This window comes from Xenopus laevis, chromosome 9_10L (assembly GCF_017654675.1).
Source record: "Xenopus laevis strain J_2021 chromosome 9_10L, Xenopus_laevis_v10.1, whole genome shotgun sequence".
NCBI classification, from domain to species: Eukaryota; Metazoa; Chordata; class Amphibia; order Anura; family Pipidae; genus Xenopus; species Xenopus laevis.
Window position 1 is genome coordinate 76953244 of NC_054387.1, and position 18452 is coordinate 76971695.

At 37.7% G+C, this 18452-nt stretch overlaps 1 protein-coding gene across 1 annotated transcript in view; it reads right to left on the reverse strand.

Annotated features, from left to right (window-relative positions):
* Positions 1-18452, reverse strand: part of LOC108701849 (dynein heavy chain 11, axonemal-like) — a 154559-nt gene that overhangs the window by 89961 nt on the left and 46146 nt on the right. Inside the window, exons 24-31 of the mRNA XM_018236864.2 lie at positions 18283-18415; positions 18079-18206; positions 16920-17068; positions 15965-16115; positions 13992-14123; positions 13134-13307; positions 1813-2017; positions 1238-1403 (exon numbers count right to left, since the gene is read on the reverse strand). Of these exons, the coding sequence (XP_018092353.2) occupies positions 1238-1403; positions 1813-2017; positions 13134-13307; positions 13992-14123; positions 15965-16115; positions 16920-17068; positions 18079-18206; positions 18283-18415 (1238 nt within the window). The remainder of the gene's footprint in view (positions 1-1237; positions 1404-1812; positions 2018-13133; positions 13308-13991; positions 14124-15964; positions 16116-16919; positions 17069-18078; positions 18207-18282; positions 18416-18452) is intronic.

An 18452-nucleotide genomic window follows, 5' to 3' on the forward strand; every position in this document is an offset into this window, starting at 1 on the left:
TCATCGGGACTATATCCTCTGTAATGTTGCCCCAATCAGCATAATCTGTTTATCATAATCTTCAGAAATGTCATGAAGTTAGGTGTTGATTGTATTAGCATGATTGGAGCTTTCAGGTGTTATTAAACCTTCCAGGCAGAGGTGCCAAAACAGCACTGTATTTGGCAGACAATAGATTTTGCACACACTCGCCCCCCCCGCCTCTATTAAAACTTGGTTTTTCAGTTTTTACATATATGGCTTCTTTAACACCTCTTTTGAACCAGTCGCTCTCCCATTCTATCAATAAAAGTCTTTGATCCAATGCTTCTGATGAAGTGGCGTTGAAGCTACGAAACGCGTTAAGCATGAACTGCGTTTGATGCACTGTTGGTGGTTTACTACCATGTATATTATCTAATCTTTAATAAATGGAAATGTTTTAACCTTCGACCTGGTTTGGTGCTCCGTGGATCAAAGACTTTTATTGATACAAATTGTTACGCTCTATCCGGAGGCGTGTCGGCGTTGTTAGCACAGCCTAATCTGTTGGTCGGAGCCTGCTTTCTGGAGTTCGGGTGAGTGCTCTCCTATTGTGCTACTAATTGGCTCTCTCATTCTAGAATCTGGATTTGCAGTCTTCAAATGTGTGTCCTTTTTCTTTTAGAATTAGGTACACTGCTGAGTCCTGACCAGAGGAGCTGGCTCTTCTTTGCTGCGCCATACGCTGGTGTAACTGTTGTTTGGTTTCTCCCACATCAGGATATATTCCTGAAGAAAGATCCTATTTACAAGTTATTCTGAATTGAGAAAGTCAGTTGGATGACTGGTGAAACGTCTTCAAGGAATAAAAAACACAGCAGATCCAGTCGATTTGAATTTTTTTCTACAGATATACCATGACCTGGATGAATGAGAATCTTCACAAACATATTTTACCTTGGTTTCCTAGATCATATAAAGAGCTGTTTTGTGCCCTAGTAATTTTTTTTTAAACGACAGATCAACATTTCCCACATGAACCCACCTAGAGGGCAGCAGTGAGATTCTTTTATAGCTGAAATCATCAGTTTACAGAATGCATATGTGTACTGATTTATTTTACTCCAGTGTAAAAATGCCCAAACACTAAGAAAATTTCTGTATACAATAACTTTTCATGGAGAATTTCACCCCAGGCTGCCCAACTGAACAGGTCATAAAAATACAAGGCCTCTTATAGCTTTTTTGACAGTTTCCCGGGTTTGTAAGAACTTACCAATGGCTGTAATCGAGATGCTGTCGGATTAATGTGTGTGGCTGCACAGTGCTATAAGCATCAACTTCCGGCATGTTTAGATCGTCTATGAAATAGATGAGTTTTTTTGTGCCTGGAGGAGCATAGTTTCTCCCAGCTTTTTTCTCTAACGGTTTTTCCAGGACTCCTGGGTTTAAAGCAGGAAAGAAAAATCAGTGCTTCATATTCAATAAACTAAGATATGGCTCCTCTTTTTATGTCAAAGGAATCATAGTTCTCTCATTTAAAGTTACTGTATGTTACTAAAACATCCCATGAAGACTGTTATGCAGAGCAGCAAGGGCGGTCACAACCAACTCATGGTCAATGAATGTCCATGCTCTCCAACCACCCTGACAACAAGAACTTCCTTACAAAAACATTGCTATTCATGAATTATTGTAATATTTATATTTTTTAAAAACGTTAATGTTTTTGCTGAGAAGCTTTTGAAGCAGCAGCCCAAATAATCCCCACCAATGTTAATGCAAATATGCATATACTATAAATAGCAGAGCAACCTAAAACATTTTACTTACAAAAATGGCTTCACTTACGTTGGAGCATAGCAGAGGAGGTATAGTAGTTGAAGGGAACCTTGGCGACCATGTAATCTTCTGGAAGTTTAGTAACTTTGTCAGTGACAAGGACAGTTTTTCCAACTCCTGCATTTCCAACCAACATAATTGGCTTCCCCTTCTCTAACAGCAAATCCAGGAAGTACCTCACCCTTACAGTTTCTGCAGTGTGGACCAGCACCGTCTAAATAGAAAAGTGAAAAAGCAACAGCTGCAACTACTTTTGTGTAATTTCATATTTTTCTGCTTTAATTAATTACTGGCTAGTTCACCTCCAGTTCTTAGTAGTAAGAAAATGTAAAATTTAAAAGCCGTAGCTTACTCAGAAAGAAAAAAACCTTTAGAGCATCAATTCCTTGATCTTGCAGAAGCGATACAAAGAAACTGGAATCCAAATGATAACACTTTGCGTAAAGCAAAAATGTCTTCTCGCCTATGAAAACATTTTACAATAAAAGGAAGAGTGATGCAAATATATCCCATAATTGTGCATAGGTCTTCTGGTAATATTATGTACAATGGTCTGTTTGCTTATTGGATCCTTGCACTTGACCACAACCCAGCAAGCTTCAGCAGGCCCAGTAACCACCTAGGGCAATCCAGGAGTGTGTGCAGCACCACCATCATCATAGATGATGAATAATGTGGATCACAATGATCTGGAACTATATGAGTTACCTTTGGAGGTAAACATCTTCATTTTGATAAAGCAGCTGTAGTCTAGGCCAGTGTTTTCCAACTTAGATGTAGTGGGACAATTATTATTATTTCTCATGCAATATGTTGGAGAGCCAGATAGAATTAAAATGATAATGTCATACAGTGAAGTCTATGAAGCCTTTAAGCAGACTGGGGCCCATAAAAATCCTTTGGATGGCCATCTGGCCTATGGACCTTCAGTTGGACAGCCCTGGTCAAGGCTATTAAACAAATCTCCCTGAATTAATGCATTATATGTAGTCTAAGTCACAGTAAAGGTATAGTTGTCTTTAAAAAGAGTACCCCAAATGTAATAAAAGGCACAACATTTGCCCAGGAGCTGTGACCCATAGCAACACATGCTTGTTTTTTTTAAAAGGTAAAAAAAAGTAAATGCTACCTGCTGATTGGTTGCTATAGGTGAAAAGAAGTGTAGTAAACTTTGCTCCTACTATTTTACACACACTCACACATAAATAATATATATAGTATTTTAGCCTCACAGCTGCAGACCCAGTAAGCTGAATTTTTAGCAAAGCCAATCGTGTGCTGTTTATTAGAGCTGCTCTTACATGTAAATGTGAGTAATAGTATCATGATTACTCTCACAGCTAGAATACAGACAGAAATAGTCAGAGAAAATCTAATTATTCTTTTTTGTTATTAGCTGGAAAATATATCCTGACAGGGTTATCTATATAATGTATCCTTTGTCTATCATACAGGCTTGGCAGGCTCACTTAAAACCTATGTCTAGACCATAACCCTGTGTTGGAACTTGACAGTATCGAACTAGATGATCTGAAAAGGTCACAATACAAAACTCCCCCTACAATATAGCATTTAAATTTTCTCCCAGGCTATTTCTATAGCAATACTGCCATGAGCACCACAAATTGTAACTCAAATGTGTCTTCACTCCAAGTGCACTGGGTCATTTACTTTAACAATGTGAGCATGTTCTCATTATCATGTTCAACTTGATTACAACACGGCCTAATATTTAAAAGCACTCTTGGAATGGGAGAAGGCCTGAACGCATGATCAATTCCTAATAAACTCTGCAATGGGCTAATGTAAGTCGAGTGATTTAGAAATATCAGATAAAAAATGTCCGGCAGACACACAAAATGTAGCAGTTAAAAGGCATACAAAGGCAGAAGGGTGTATTCTTTCAAAGAGTTAATTGCAGGGAAACGATTTTATACATTTTCTATTTTGTTTAAAAAGAAAATGAAGAAGAAATGGCAATATGACATTTAGAATACTCAGTCTATGATGACCTGGGCAGAAATGATTTTGATTGCTTCAGATATGTTCTTCTAAAGGACAGAGCTGTCATGGGAGTCAGTTGTGAGTGATATTTCTGGAGTACTGTTTGCCTGTTATGCTTATGGTTTGCTAGAAACTTACATATGGTACTTAGTGCAATAGTCTTTCTCAAAAGAAGACAAGTTAATACAAGATTATTAACTCCTTTACTTCTAATGATGAGTATTACTCATCATACTACCACTAGCTTGTGAAAATACCCAAATCACAGAAACAGTCCAGTCTGTGCTATTTTAAGGACATTAAAAAAAAAATCTACGCCCCACCGCCGTTAGATGTATTATAGTATTACTCGTATCCAGCAGCAGACACATAATCACACAGCTCCTTAATCTTTAAAGTAAAATTTGATCTAAAAATCAGTTAAGGGGACAAAAATTCCTTATCCTGGTTTATCCAAGCCAAACTTCTGAGTATTGTAACATATGAAATTGACCCTAGTATAGTAACCCATGGTCAAGTAATCAATATTTTTACTATCACTGCTCTTCCTAGGCAAACAAAGCTAATTACTGATTAGTTGCTATGGGTAACTGCCAGGGGCAAAATTGCATAGTTTTGGTAAATGCAACAACCCTCTGTCCATATAGACAAATGTTCCAAAAACTCTGTATCCAAAGTTTATGTGCCACTGAATTATACATGGAAGAAATATCGTTAAAGTTCTAAACTATGCATCATAGCAACCATTCAAATATTTTGCTTTAAACAGGTGATCAATAAAAAGGATGCATTGTGGTTAAAATTTAGGCAATTGAGTCTGAAAATTGCACTTTGCACTCAGCGGTGGAGAGGAAAATGCATTTAGATGTAACCAGTTGAAGGAGCTTTAAAAATTCAGTTAAAGGGATCCTGTCATCGGAAAACATGTTTTTTTCAAAACACATCAGTTAATAGTGCTTCTTCAGCAGAATTCTGCACTGAAATTCATTTCTCAAAAGAGCAAACATTTTTTTATATTCAATTTTGAAACCTGACATAGGGCTAGACATTTTGTCAATTTCCCAGCTGCCCCTGGTCATGTGACTTGTGCCTGCACTTTAGGAGAGAAATGCTTTGTGGCAGGCTGCTGTTTTTCTTTCTAAATGTAACTGAATGTGTCTCAGTGGGACATGGGTTTTTACTATTGAGTGTTGTTCTTAGATCTACCAGGCAGCTGTTATCTTGTGTTAGGGAGCTGCTATCTGGTTACCTTCCCATTGTTCTTTTGTTTGGCTGCTGGGAGGGGGGAAAAGGGAGGGGGGTGATATCACTCCAACTTGCAGTACAGCAGTAAAGAGTGATTGAAGTTTATCAGAGCACAAGTCACATGACTTAGGGCAGCTGGGAAATTGACAATATGTCTAGCCCCATGTCAGAATTCAAAATTTAATATAAAAAAATCTGTTTGCTCTTTTGAGAAATGGATTTCAGTGCAGAATTCTGCTGGAGCAGCACTATTAACTGCTTCATTTTGGAAAAAAATTTTTTTCCCATGACAGTATCCCTTTAAATTGGCCATACACTTGAAGATCCACTCATTTTTGCGAGATCGCCAAACAAGTAGATCTTAATCTTGATCCGATCGTAGCACCCTAGGATACAATGGCAATACAGGCAGTTGGAGCAAAGACCGCATTAATGAACCGATCTGTTCCTGTTTCAGACAGGATTTTTAAACCTGTCCTGGCTAGTACATCGAGAGATTTCAGGCATGGCTACTTGGCTTCTGCATTGAAATAGACTAGCTTTAATTTTTTTTGTAAACCATTCTTAATTGTTAAACAATTATTTGGTAAACATAACTTCAGTTAGAAAGGGGTATATAGACTGATTCCAGAATCCATTGCTCTATACATGCGTGTGAGCGTTTATATTCTTCCTCCTATTCTGCTTAGGCATTTTAGAAAAATGCATGTTTGCTTGAGGTCACATCCCAAAGAAAAGGAAGAAAATTGTGATTCTGTACAACAATGGAAAATGAACCAAACATTATTCCAAGTTAATTATGCCTAACTTATTTTCTGTTTGTATTATCTATTTAAAAACATCATTATTGCTGCAGCTTTGCAGCCATCTGCTATCTTTAGTCAGCTGTACTCAGAAGGTTTTTCATTGTGTGAAATCCCAGCTTTAGGTTTTAAAAAAAAAAGTCAAGGCTGAAAATGAGGAGCAGGCCACTCTGCTCAGCAGAATGGAACAATACTTTTTTCACAATGTCACCTACTGACCTCTCTTAAGTTTAGTTTTAGAAGACAAAATCAAATAGGGATTTTACCAGCATAACAAGTCTGACCAACAGAGAGGTCACGGGTTGTGTTCTGTTATCATTTTGAACATTTTATTCAAAATGCAGTCTTTTCTAGTAGAACACAATGCAATAAGTTGTAAAGTAAGGTAGTTCTAAAATTTAAATGAAAAGGCAAAGGGAGAAAAGTTAAAGTTGTACTATCGAGAGTTAGAGACTTAGGTCATTGGTCAGTATTATTTTCCTTTTGTATTATGAGATCATTGTATTTTTAAATAGTGGGACTACAATTTCATGAAATGCCTGGAATATGGAACTATTGTATGTCATATATTGCTGGGGCCACTGTGTCATAATATGCAGGTAACAAGGTGTCATTAAATGCCGGGGCTCCTGTGTCATGACATTTTGAGACCAAAGTCTCATGTATTGCTGGAGACATTATGCCATGAAATATAGGCACAATTAAGCCATGAGGGGTTAGCAGGGTTTGCCTTCAAAACTTTTATGATTTTCATTTCCTAAAGGATGGTGGCAATAAAGGCAGATTGGCAGATGAATAAAAATAAGGTATATAAGGTATATATTGTCTAGTAATTATAATAATATTTTGTGTAATGTTCCATTCCAGATTTTTTCTTCACCATCTCCATGGTAAGTAATTATGATATCAAGGATTATCTCTTTCTTGTCCTGTTTCTTATGAGTCCTGATGGCAACTACATGTGGGGCCTTCCTGCCTAAATCATTGTGATTGAAATGTAATAATCAGAGCATTGAGAGGCTTCAATATACAATGTACTTAGTCTGATCTTTAAAAAGTTTCTTCATAATGTATACAGAGCTATGTATGCCCATCAAGATCATCATCAAAAATCACAGTGTCCCATACTAATTATTTGGCTCCCCATTCCAAGGAGGTCTAGTTTCTTAGCCTTTCTGACAGTGCCCCTTGGGTGGTGGACCGTGACAACTGATGTTAACTTATGTTAAAAAATAAGAGCTAAATATGAAAAGGTTTCACCAAGGCCACTTCCAATTCTGTGCAAACACACCCAGATTAAGCAAAATCTCCCTTGACAATCTGAGATTTAGGACAGCTGCATCTTTCCAGGCCCCCAATTATGATGGGCCAGTGACCTGCACAGTGACAGCTCTGATGGCCATAAACTTTGTTCATTATAGTCTTCCATTTCTTGTAATCATAATTCTCTCCATGTCCCCAAATGGGACCAGTGGAGTTGGTACTTGTTCTGTCTCTGCTGGCTCAAGCAATCTTTGCCATCTTTTATTATCTTTATTTTATGAGGTACCACCTCCACATAGTAAGCAGCCCAGTAATAAACTGTTTGTCAACATTATTTTTATCGCAAAATATACAAGCAAAAGGATCATTCAAACTTTTCTAAGCCACAACACAAAATTTACATGAATAAAGATTGCAATCCCACAATCCCAGCAAAGGTTATCCCACATTGGAGATTATAATCAGTAGGTTCAACAACTGACAACAGATTTTTCACAAATATCCAAATGCTATTGATTTATGCAGTAGAAATTTAATTGCAGTGAATATAACCTTGAATAGTGTAAATTTATCTAAGGGCTCTTACATAGGAACGTTTCAGCCCACATTCTTCTGTGGTGGTTTTCTGCTGTGTTCCACCAGCAGGGGAACACCGGAAGAAATGCAGCTGAAATGCGGGCTAAAAAATCTCATGTGTAAGAGCCCAAAGATTCCATTAATTAGAGTGTCAAACCAGTAATTTAAAGACTTTTTGTAAAATTTGTTTAATTTTATTTAAAATAAATGCAAATAGAATGCAGTTGAGTTTCCTAATTGGTAACCTGTAAAACAAAAAAGCTACATCATACTAAAAGTCAATCATACTAAAAGTCAATTTAATAGGGAACTGCCCTTTAAGTGAGACTTATTAGTAGATTCCAGGGGGTATTTCAACCAGCATGAAGTCTGATTACATGTTCTATCCAGAACTACATAATTCTTATTCAAGAATCAGCTATAGTTTTGCACTTTATTCTGCGCTCAAATTTTGTTTTGGATCTAACTGCATCTCTGCTTTCTGGTCCACCAATAGCTGTAACATGGTTAATGTAACATTTCAAAGAGAATATGAAAGAAGGGAAAATCCATCCCATCACAATTCAGAGGCAGTTATGTATAAATATGTCCCAGATCTTTACAGATACTGTAGCTGTACATTGGTGTCTACTTGGTGCTTCAGTTTTTCATTTGACGCCCCGTACCAAAAAAGCCCCCCTTGACTGCCTTTCATTGCCCCCCTCCCCTCTTCTACCTGCAGTGTGCATTAGTAAAAAAATCCCTTAAAAAATAAATATGACCCTAAAATGCAGTGGAGCTCCAGGGCACCATCTTCCATCGCTTCGTATTCTTTCGAGACTCAATGCTGACACAAAGTCTGCTGGAGCATGCGCAGTTGGGCCAAGTCAGAAATCAGTTTCAACTGCACATGCTCAAATCAGCGTTGATTCCCAAAACAATACAAAGTGGTGGAAGATGGTGCTCTGGAGCTCTGGATCTCTGCTGCGCTGCTCTGCGTTTTAGGTTCAGAATTTTGTTAAGGGTTTTTTTTTTTTACCTAATGCACAGTGAGGGTAGAATAGGAGAGGGGGCAATGCCAGGCAGTTATGGGGGGCTTTTTTGGTATGGGGTTTAGTTCTCCATTAAATCACTTTTTGTCCTTAACTTTGTCCAGAGAATGGACTGGTTGTTTCCATGTGGCTGCAATAGGAATACATGTGAAAGTACATATGTTTTGGAGAAGACATTGTGTGAGGTTTCTGAACCAAGATGTGGTCCTTAGAACTGTAAATTAGCACTTTACTCCACTTTAACTGCAAATTCTTCTTAAGGCCACTTTTGTGAATTCCTGTTTAAATTGTGAAGACCTGTTAAAACAGAATTAAGGAGAATAAGGGTGACATTAGGAATGAGCATTGGATGCTGGAGCAGTGTAGTAGGCATTAAGAACATGGTTATGGAGCGCTTTGCATTCCCTGCAAAGTCTTTGCTCTGCAACGAGATCAGGCAAAAGCATTAAGTCTGTTGTGTTGTTGGCAGGGTCGCTTCGCCAATGAGGCCTCAGGCAGCAACGCCCCACTAGGTACCAGGGGCGGCAAAAATGCCGTTCCTGGTACTTTAAAAGCCGATTTTCCGGTTTTCAACCCGGAAATTAGGCTCTTCTAGTGCAGAGCATGCAGTTAGGCTCTCTGCACTACCGTACTGGCCCTCTCTGCCGCCCTTGTGGACCCTATATACAAAAAAGAGGACTTATCCCCCTATCCCGTTGCACTGTGGAAAATTAGACACAATGTATTACAGTAAAAAGCAATATTTATTAATAACAAATAACAAATTAAAACATATTTAAAAAAACCAACAGCGCTGCTGGAAACAAAAAACGGGGAATACCCTGATGTTAATTAGTGATCACTATTTTTTATACTGGTTGAAAAACCTTGCGTAGGTAAAAAAATGTGGTTGGAGCAGTATAGATAGTTTGGTAAAGCGTATTAGATGTGAACTCCCGGCAGAAACCACATTAAGGGCATGTGTGCCAAAATGTCCCTTCTTCTCTGTATAAGAACTATATCCTAATCAGGGTAGGGGCTGGCTCCCCTTGCAAGTCCCTCAGGGGAAGCCCCTTGAGCCGAGGTTAAATGCAGGGTAAGTAAGGAGTTAGCTGTAGCAAACGCTGTATCCAATGTAGTAGCCTAAAGGCTATATATGCAGAACCCCAGTTCAGTATGCCAGCAAAAGGTTTCCTATACTTGCCCTTGTGTGGATATCGTCCGTGGTGTGGAACGCTCACAAATATCCGTCAGATCATCCCCGGGATAAAAACTGCATCCAATCCGCAAGGGAAAAACACCGCTTAGAGCCCAGCAGCGCCGAACTACTCGACAGCTGTTTCGCCAGTATCTATACTGCTCCAACCACATTTTTTTACCTACGCAAGGTTTTTCAACCAGTATAAAAAATAGTGATCACTAATTAACATCAGGGTATTCCCCGTTTTTTGTTTCCAGCAGCGCTGTTGGTTTTTTTAAATATGTTTTAATTTGTTTCACTAGCATGGTTATTAATAAATATTGCTTTTTACTGTAATACATTGTGTCTAATTTTCCACAGTGCAACGGGATAGGGGGATAAGTCCTCTTTTTTGTATATAGGATAATTGCTTTAAATGTGGCGGACACCCCTCCCCCCTTGCACTGATATATAATTGAAGGCTGGCGCAACTGTGGATGTCTGCTTCTTTTTAACCCGGCGTTCTAATTTGCCCTTGTGGACCCCATGGACCACCTCAGGCACAAAAAGGTAAGCACACAGGGGCGGCAGCAACTGCTGCTGCCTCAGATGGCTGAGGAGCCAGGATCGCCCCTGGTTGTTGGGTGTGATTTTGCCCTTATAAATGAGCACAGTTTGTGGACTTTGCCAGGAAAGTAGCTCCCCAAAATACTGCCATCTCAGCCATGGTGAACCAAAAAGTAGCAGATATGGCTATTATATTATTGGAAAGTGCAAATGGCAAAGGAAACCCCAACAATTAGGCCTACTAACCTAGAGAGTGCATTTAATACCGTATTCTATAATGGCATGTCGCTACACAAATGATTAATAGTCCTTATTTCTAATAAGTTCCACAGCAACTCTACTATTTCAGAAGCTAACCTAGTTTTATCCAAAATCTACCATTAAATATAAAGTAAGCATAAAGGCTGGCCTGATAGCTGGACAAAATAAACATAAATAAAATGCTGCTATAAAACTAGATTGAGGTCCCTTAGTAACAAGAGTTAAACAGAGCAATCAACTGCTTGCAAAGTGTTTCTTGCAGCCGCATGTCCGATTAGCCTGATTCTACTCAGCACCCATTTAACTCCCTATTTTTTCCCCTTCAGTAAGCTTTGCATAAAACTAGCCCCCCAACCCACAGGGGTGTATATAATACCCTTGTAGAATGACAAGGAATGATTAGATGTAGGTGGGAGCTGTCTGTAAAAAAAAAAAAAAACTAAATTGTAACAAAAAAAATGACATTTTCAAATTTAAATGTTACACAGTTTTTATAAAGCTTCAGTCAATTTATTTTATTTATTCTAATGAAGAGCATTACAACTGCTTTACTGCACTGAAGCAAGCATCGATCACATCATTAATCACACCTTGTGAATAGTCACAAATCAAATTCTACCAGCAAGCACTGAATCAGGGGCAATGAAGCATAAAACTCCTTCACAATTTATGATCTCTCCAATTGCATCTTTTCAACCATTAAATTGCAAGATACCATAAATTTTTATCTTCTTCACTTCAGTCACATTATTGATTCTGCCTTGTGAAATATAGAAGAGCTGTAAATCTGAGCGATTGAATTAATTTTTAAGCCTTGACTTCAGAACAGGAACCCAACACACTGGTAGGGTTGTTAATTCACACTAAAGAACAAATAGTAGAAACATTAAAATTTAAATAGACAACAGGGATTTAAAAGAGCCATAGTTCTGTCAGCCCCAGTCCTCATCAACCTTGAAGGTATGTTTCCAAAAATCCAGGGGAAACACAATAGCAATAACCACGAGTGGAAAGTAAACCACAAATGTGTTTCACAAGGAAACTCACAGAAAATTCTTCATTTATTAAAAGTAACACAATGGCAGAAGGGTAACTATCATGGGAGAAAACAACTGGGGGGGGGGGTGCATAGCGGGAGTTTGTGATACTAAACTAGTAAGATCTCATCCTGCTCTCTTGTATACTGGCAACACAATAATTACAACCATTATATAACCCTTGTCAAAGAATCTTAGGCCTATGGCACAAGTGGCATTTTGACCGACATAATTTTCCCAGACAGGTGGTAATGGCAGAGTTAACCCTTGCCCACCAGCGCTGCACCCTGCACCAAGGTCCAGGATGGGAAAAATTACCTCTCACATGCAATATGCCTTAAGCCCAGCAAGGATATGCAGCCACACAATGGGTTTCTGGATAAGGGGTTTCTGGATAAGGGGTTTCTGGATAATAGATCCCATACTTATTTGCGCATGCATGGCTCATTTGTAAGACGAAGTTGACTTGATAAGATATACCATATAAGGTATACGAATTAGTAATAACAATATATATTAATATTGAACTGGGATATGGACTATGCAACCTTTATAATCTAATTCATACTGTGATAATTATATATTGAATAAAGTACCCCCTTTTGTAAAATATAAGGATATTATAAGTTACCGAGGAGTTTCATGACCATATAAAAACACGAGGCCGAAGGCCGAGTGTTTTTATACAGGTCAGGTAACTCAGAGGTAACTATTAATATCCTCATATTTTGCAACTGGGGGTACTTTATTTATTATAATACACAAGTTACGGTGAGTCATGTGACAGAAATGACATCAGAACTCACCGTTTATAACTGATGACATCAGAACTCACCGTTTATAAGGATATAATTTACAAGATATTCATGGCTTTTGTGTATTATATCTATATCATATAACAGTGCATTTTCAGTAAATAAATAAATGTTTTACCATTTTGTTTAAAGCAATTCTGATAACAGAAACATACATTTTACTGTTCAACAAAGGACATGCAACCTGAGGGCAATGGGCAAAGGACAGAAACCACACACATCCCATTGTCAATAAATGGAAGCGATCAGCTGCAATTACGGGCATTCTGATCACTGCAATTTTCCCTGCAAAAATAGTGCCGATCAATACACCTTGTGTGACATTGCCCTTAGAAAATAAGAAGTGAAAAGAGGTGGTTATTTATTTGATGAGATCAAAATATAAAAATGGATCCCATCTCTATATAATTTTTTTTATTCCAAAAATGTTACTTCCCCCGGACCAAGTTCATTTAAAAATATAGCCAAAATCACATATACTCACACCTAAGTTAAAGTCATTTTTATTCATAGAAATCTAGAATGTCACAGAAGATTAATTGCCATTGTAAACTAAGCTTTAAGCTTACCTGTAAAGGGCTGTCCGGAACCATATCAAACTCAGGAATTTTCTCTGCCCAAGGTGTGAATCTTTTTGTATCCGGATCAATATAATAATCAAAGACCGTACCATGTGACGGAAACTTGATGGTTCTCATTTCTTTGTTCCACCATCTACTAAACTCCAGGCGGTAATCAATAAGCTGCAACAAGCCAGTTGAAAGATAACACAGTTTAATGGAATCACAACCCCCTAAATATCAGTCAGGGATTCATTTTATTTGCTTCTATTTGTTTATTTTTGACCCACAAAGCTGAAATTATTGGAATTTCACCTAAGAAACCTTTCTGTGGAAAGCCCCAGAAAAAAACAATTATACTTTACAAAAATACAAATGCAAGTCAGATTGGTAGCACTACACATTATACGCAGCAATGTACACACAGTACAGAATCATCACCAGGATTTGAATAGAAGTCTTCAAAGGTGTAACCTTCAAGCCATTCCTTCCACAAGGTTATGAACAATGGGAAAGTACTGAGGGATAGGGTGGATGTTATTGTTCTTTGGTGCACTCATTCCTTTTGTGCCATGAGCAGGGCTGCCATCAGAAATCATGGTGCAATATGCAGCTAAATAGCCTATTGCTACCAATGGCAGAGCTCAGATATTGCCTTACCAACCCAGGAGCAGGAGGACCTAAGTGGTTCTTATTATTTAATACTGTCTTGTCTCCCCAGATTTAAAATTATCCAGGCCCGCTAAATGCATTTCTCGCCATTATCCATAATATTCCCTAGTCTTATATATGTAGGGAAGCAGTTATCGGCAATTTTGGGGGTTTTGATATCCATATTTGCTACTGTGCAAAGATGGCATTTCTTACCTGATCCTGAAAGAGAGCGCCACCAAAAGACCAGACACAGGCAAAGACAAAATAAATTTCATATAATTCTCGAGGAGAATCAGGAGGTGTATTATCAGGTGTCAGAAGACAATCAAGGAGGGAACAGAGTGTCTATGGGAGGAGGAAAAAGTATCTTTCATAAATGAAACAGAAAATCACTTCAACCACTTTTTCATTTGCAACATCATGGGATTTTCTATAGTGTTAGATCCAAATAATACACATATACTTTTGTCTAGAGTAAAAAGGAGTGATTATGTGCTGGATCTATACAAATTGTCAAAAATAGCCCTTAGTTGTTACAAACCACAAATATGCAGAAATGTTATGTTAAATTATGAAGCTAGTTGACAGGCGCTTCTTGCTAACACTTAATATATTTTGAAAGTGTGAACTCATTGGATATTGCAGCCTATGTTCTCCCAGCTGACACTTTCATTGCAAGGGATTTGCTTTATGTTAACCTGTTAAAAGTCTTTGCTAGTATTTCACTACTGCCTGCTTACCTAAAGATTTTCAGAGTGGCTAAAAGCAAAGCTCTTTACTGTAGAAACATGCTGCTGCAACCATCTCATTTAGCTTTTAGATGATCTTGGGTGCTCAACATCTCATTTAGCTTTTAGGTGATCTTGGGTGCTCAACAGTTTACAGCAAAATCATTAGTGAGAATGTCATGTTCACAAGCATTAGTAATTTTCACAAGAATTACTATGCTGCTACTAAAAGTTGTACCTTGCTGTCATATGTCTATTTTTGTAGATGGGCATTTTAATTTTGGCTTCTAATTTTGGAAGGAACATTTTGATTAACACAATTCAAGTTCTTTGCAGCAAACTGAACACAATATAAATGTTCAGAGAGGTCTGTTGATGAGAGAGCTAAAAGGAATTACGGAAATAAGTGGAGGTTACTATAGTAGAAAAAAGAATATGAAAAAATGTACGTCCCAGTAGTGTCAGTTCAATGTAGAAAAGCACAAAGAACTGAGCCTTGCAACAGCAATAACAGGATGATAAACTAAGGAAAGTCTTATGAAGCACAGAGAAGAACTGAAAAGCAGGTTGTGGCCCTGGAACAATATTGTAATTGTACTGTATGTCAAAGAAGGTTAGAAAGAAAAAAGGAAGTAGAAAATCATGCATTCAAAGCAGAATTACTAATTCATTGCTCAATTAACATGAAGCCTGAAGGTTTGTTCCCAATCCAATCTATGTTCCCAAATGCAGGACCTGATTTACCCGGCATTGCAATTTTGTGTTAAAAACAGTGGCGTTTGGCAATATCTCCCATTGTTTGCAGGTTAAGATAGACTTCTAGGCTCCTGGACTTCCTATTAAGCCTGAACATTTGGGGGACTACTGCCACATTTGCAGTTTCTTCAACATGCCTTTAAATGGATCAGTTGGCAAACCTGATAGTAAGCAAATAATAATTTGGGGATATAGCATATGTATGAAAAACAATAAAGATTTTTGGTTTGTATTGGCAATTCAGTTCAGGTTTAGTGAAAAACATCATGTAAAAAGAATAGAACTGTGAGTCAGAAAGAATGCAGGGAATAAAACAATAATAAAAATAGGAGTTCTAGCCACATGATCTGCATTAAATGAACTATATATCTGGTAACTGTAAATAGATAACGGAAGGGTCACTGTAATTTGCTCCCACAGAATTGCTTAGGTGTGCGCTGAATCTTGTACCTTGAGCACTCAGGTAGGTGCAACTAGTATAATGGAACAGATTACAAACATATAGGAAAGCAACACATATTGTATTGCATTTTAATGGGCGCAATCCTGCAGCCATTTTTGTATTGAGATCTGCACCTACTTCTTAGAAATTAGCACAAAAGTATATTTTCCTTAAAACTTGCATTTTTTAGCCTACAGTTTGTGAACACAGAGCATAATATTTTATATAAAGATCATGAAAATAAACTGTATTGCCTTTACCTGGACCATGCTGTTTTCTGGGATTGGAGTTATGGTTTTTAAATTACAGCGCACTTGCTCCAAGCAGTAAGGAACGTACTTGTCAAACAATATGGTCAAATTTGCCTTTTCAGACTGAGTTTTGTGAGTCTCGATCCAGCTGGTAACATAACTAATAAGGAAGAAATCAACTCAGACACAAAGTAATGCTATAAGAGATATGGAGGGACACATTTTAGTAACACATCACAAATATAATATACTTACACAAAAATACCAACACAAACATGTCTGCCGGATACACATCTATTACTCAAAGGAATATTTAGGGCTCAGCTAAGTAAAACCATTCCTCTTGTGTACAGTCAAAGTACATAGTTTATTCTATAGGAGAAACTCTAAAGGTTAAAACCATTAAGCCATTATTGTGTGTTCCTTCTTTTATTTTTTTTATGTGTGTTCAGTTTCCCTACTCATAGGTATAAAAAAAAAGCTACTATGCCTTTTCTTGTATTTTTCTAATGGATATGAATAGTTCAATTTATATTTAAGTCCTTATGCTTTATTTTTATGAACTCCCTTTTTAATAGTTTAACTTTAAGAATGTGAGACTGCTCTGTAAAGGTAGAGTTCTGCCACCGTCACCTTAACTACTGTTAGCTATATGTAAATATCCTATACTTTACTTTCACTGGCAGCCCCTCTTGAATAAAGTGGTGCCAAGCGCAAACACTCTTTAAGCGAATAGCCTCAAGTTCCTGTGTCCTGATATGGACCCACAGAGGACATCATCAATTCTTCAATACCAAAAGCAGTGTGCAAAGTGCAAAAGATATGCACATTGCGCCCATTTTTAGCATTTGTTTTAGCACTTTGTACACTGTTTTATGAACTCCCTTAATAATAGTTTATAAGGCAAGGCTGGGTTAGATTTCTGTCACTATCACCTTAACTACTGTCAGCTAGATATACTTACGGACTCCAGCCAAGGTCTTGTGTGTTGACATAAAGGATCCCAGCTCTAGATACTGTTGCTGGAGTGGCAGCGCGGAGATGACTGATTTCAAAGAGCAGCCTCATGGAGGGAGACAATGATATTCGCTCATTGCTGGCTAAGGTCAAAACCTGCATAAGTGAAAGAGACAGAGAAGCAATCGCACTCTTTTTACAGAATCAGCTCTGTTAAATACCATGCACATTTAAATCAGTATACTCAAAAGTAAGAAAAACCACAGAATGCAAAAACTGCAAAATGTAATGAATGTTTCAGATTCCTGTAGCGACTAACTATGGACTCTGCGCATACTAGAGAAAAAACAAAATTTTTGAAATTAGAAATTAAGTTTACTTTTTTTTAGGCAAATTTCCATATATGTTCTTTCTTAATCCAATAATATTTTTCTGAATAATAAAGGAGATGATAAATCATGCAGTTAGCTGGGTGAAGCAGTTATCCTTTTCAGCTCATGTGGTTTAACCAAGCAAATGTCAAGGTCAGCTTTAATGGACACTGTTATGTGAGCTAGCTAAGTAAAAGTGACTTGGAATAATTTTACAAGCATTATTTGTAATATCATGCCATTTAGGGTGCTGTTAAATGGCTTTAACATAAATACTGCAAGGGTAATATATCTTATTCCAGTTACTAGTCCTGCTGCACAAGCGCAGGTGCATTGGTTGGTTGCAGTACAGTATTATACTACTTTGACAAGCTAAAGTAGCATTTACTTGAGCTCTCTAACTTGCTGCTTTAACAGCCTCAGCTCTTGAGGGAGGATGTTCCACTAGATTTTGGAACATTATAGGTGGCATTTGCATCCATTCAGCCACAATAGAATTCATAAAGTTGGGCATTGATGTTGGAAGCTTTATTTTGTGCATGGGGTATTATAGTGCCAAAACATTAAAAGCCTTTCTCAAACTGTTGTCACATGGAATTGTTAAGAATGCAATAGTATCACATAGGGGCACCTGTGTTGGCAATAATGGGTGTGACTTAAATAGACAACACAAATGCGTTGTCAACATGCTCAACCTGTCAGTCAGCCAACTCAGAGCTAGCTAACAAACAAAATGGAGGTTTCTTATTCTCATCACATTTCTGACATAGGTATTATTAAATAAAGTGTACACACCTTATTGTCATCCATGACAGTGTTCAAAGACTCAATCCACATTGGATCAATATCTCCATCAAGAACAATCCACTTGGGACCATCATGGGGTATGATAAAAAGTTCCCTCATAATAAAGGAAAACAGTCCTAAAAGAACAAACACATTTACTTGAGTGACAGACTGTACAGAAGACAATAAATATATTTACACAACTCCAAATACCATCTTTCCATTCCCTCGTTGACGGATGAAGGAACCCAAATAACTCATCAGTTGTTACTGCCTTGGGGTTAATGTCATTCCAAGTGGGCTTTAGTTTCATGTTAGAATAGGTTCTATGTAAGGTCCTCAGGATCTGTGAAAAAATACAAATGTTCTAATGAGCATCTACT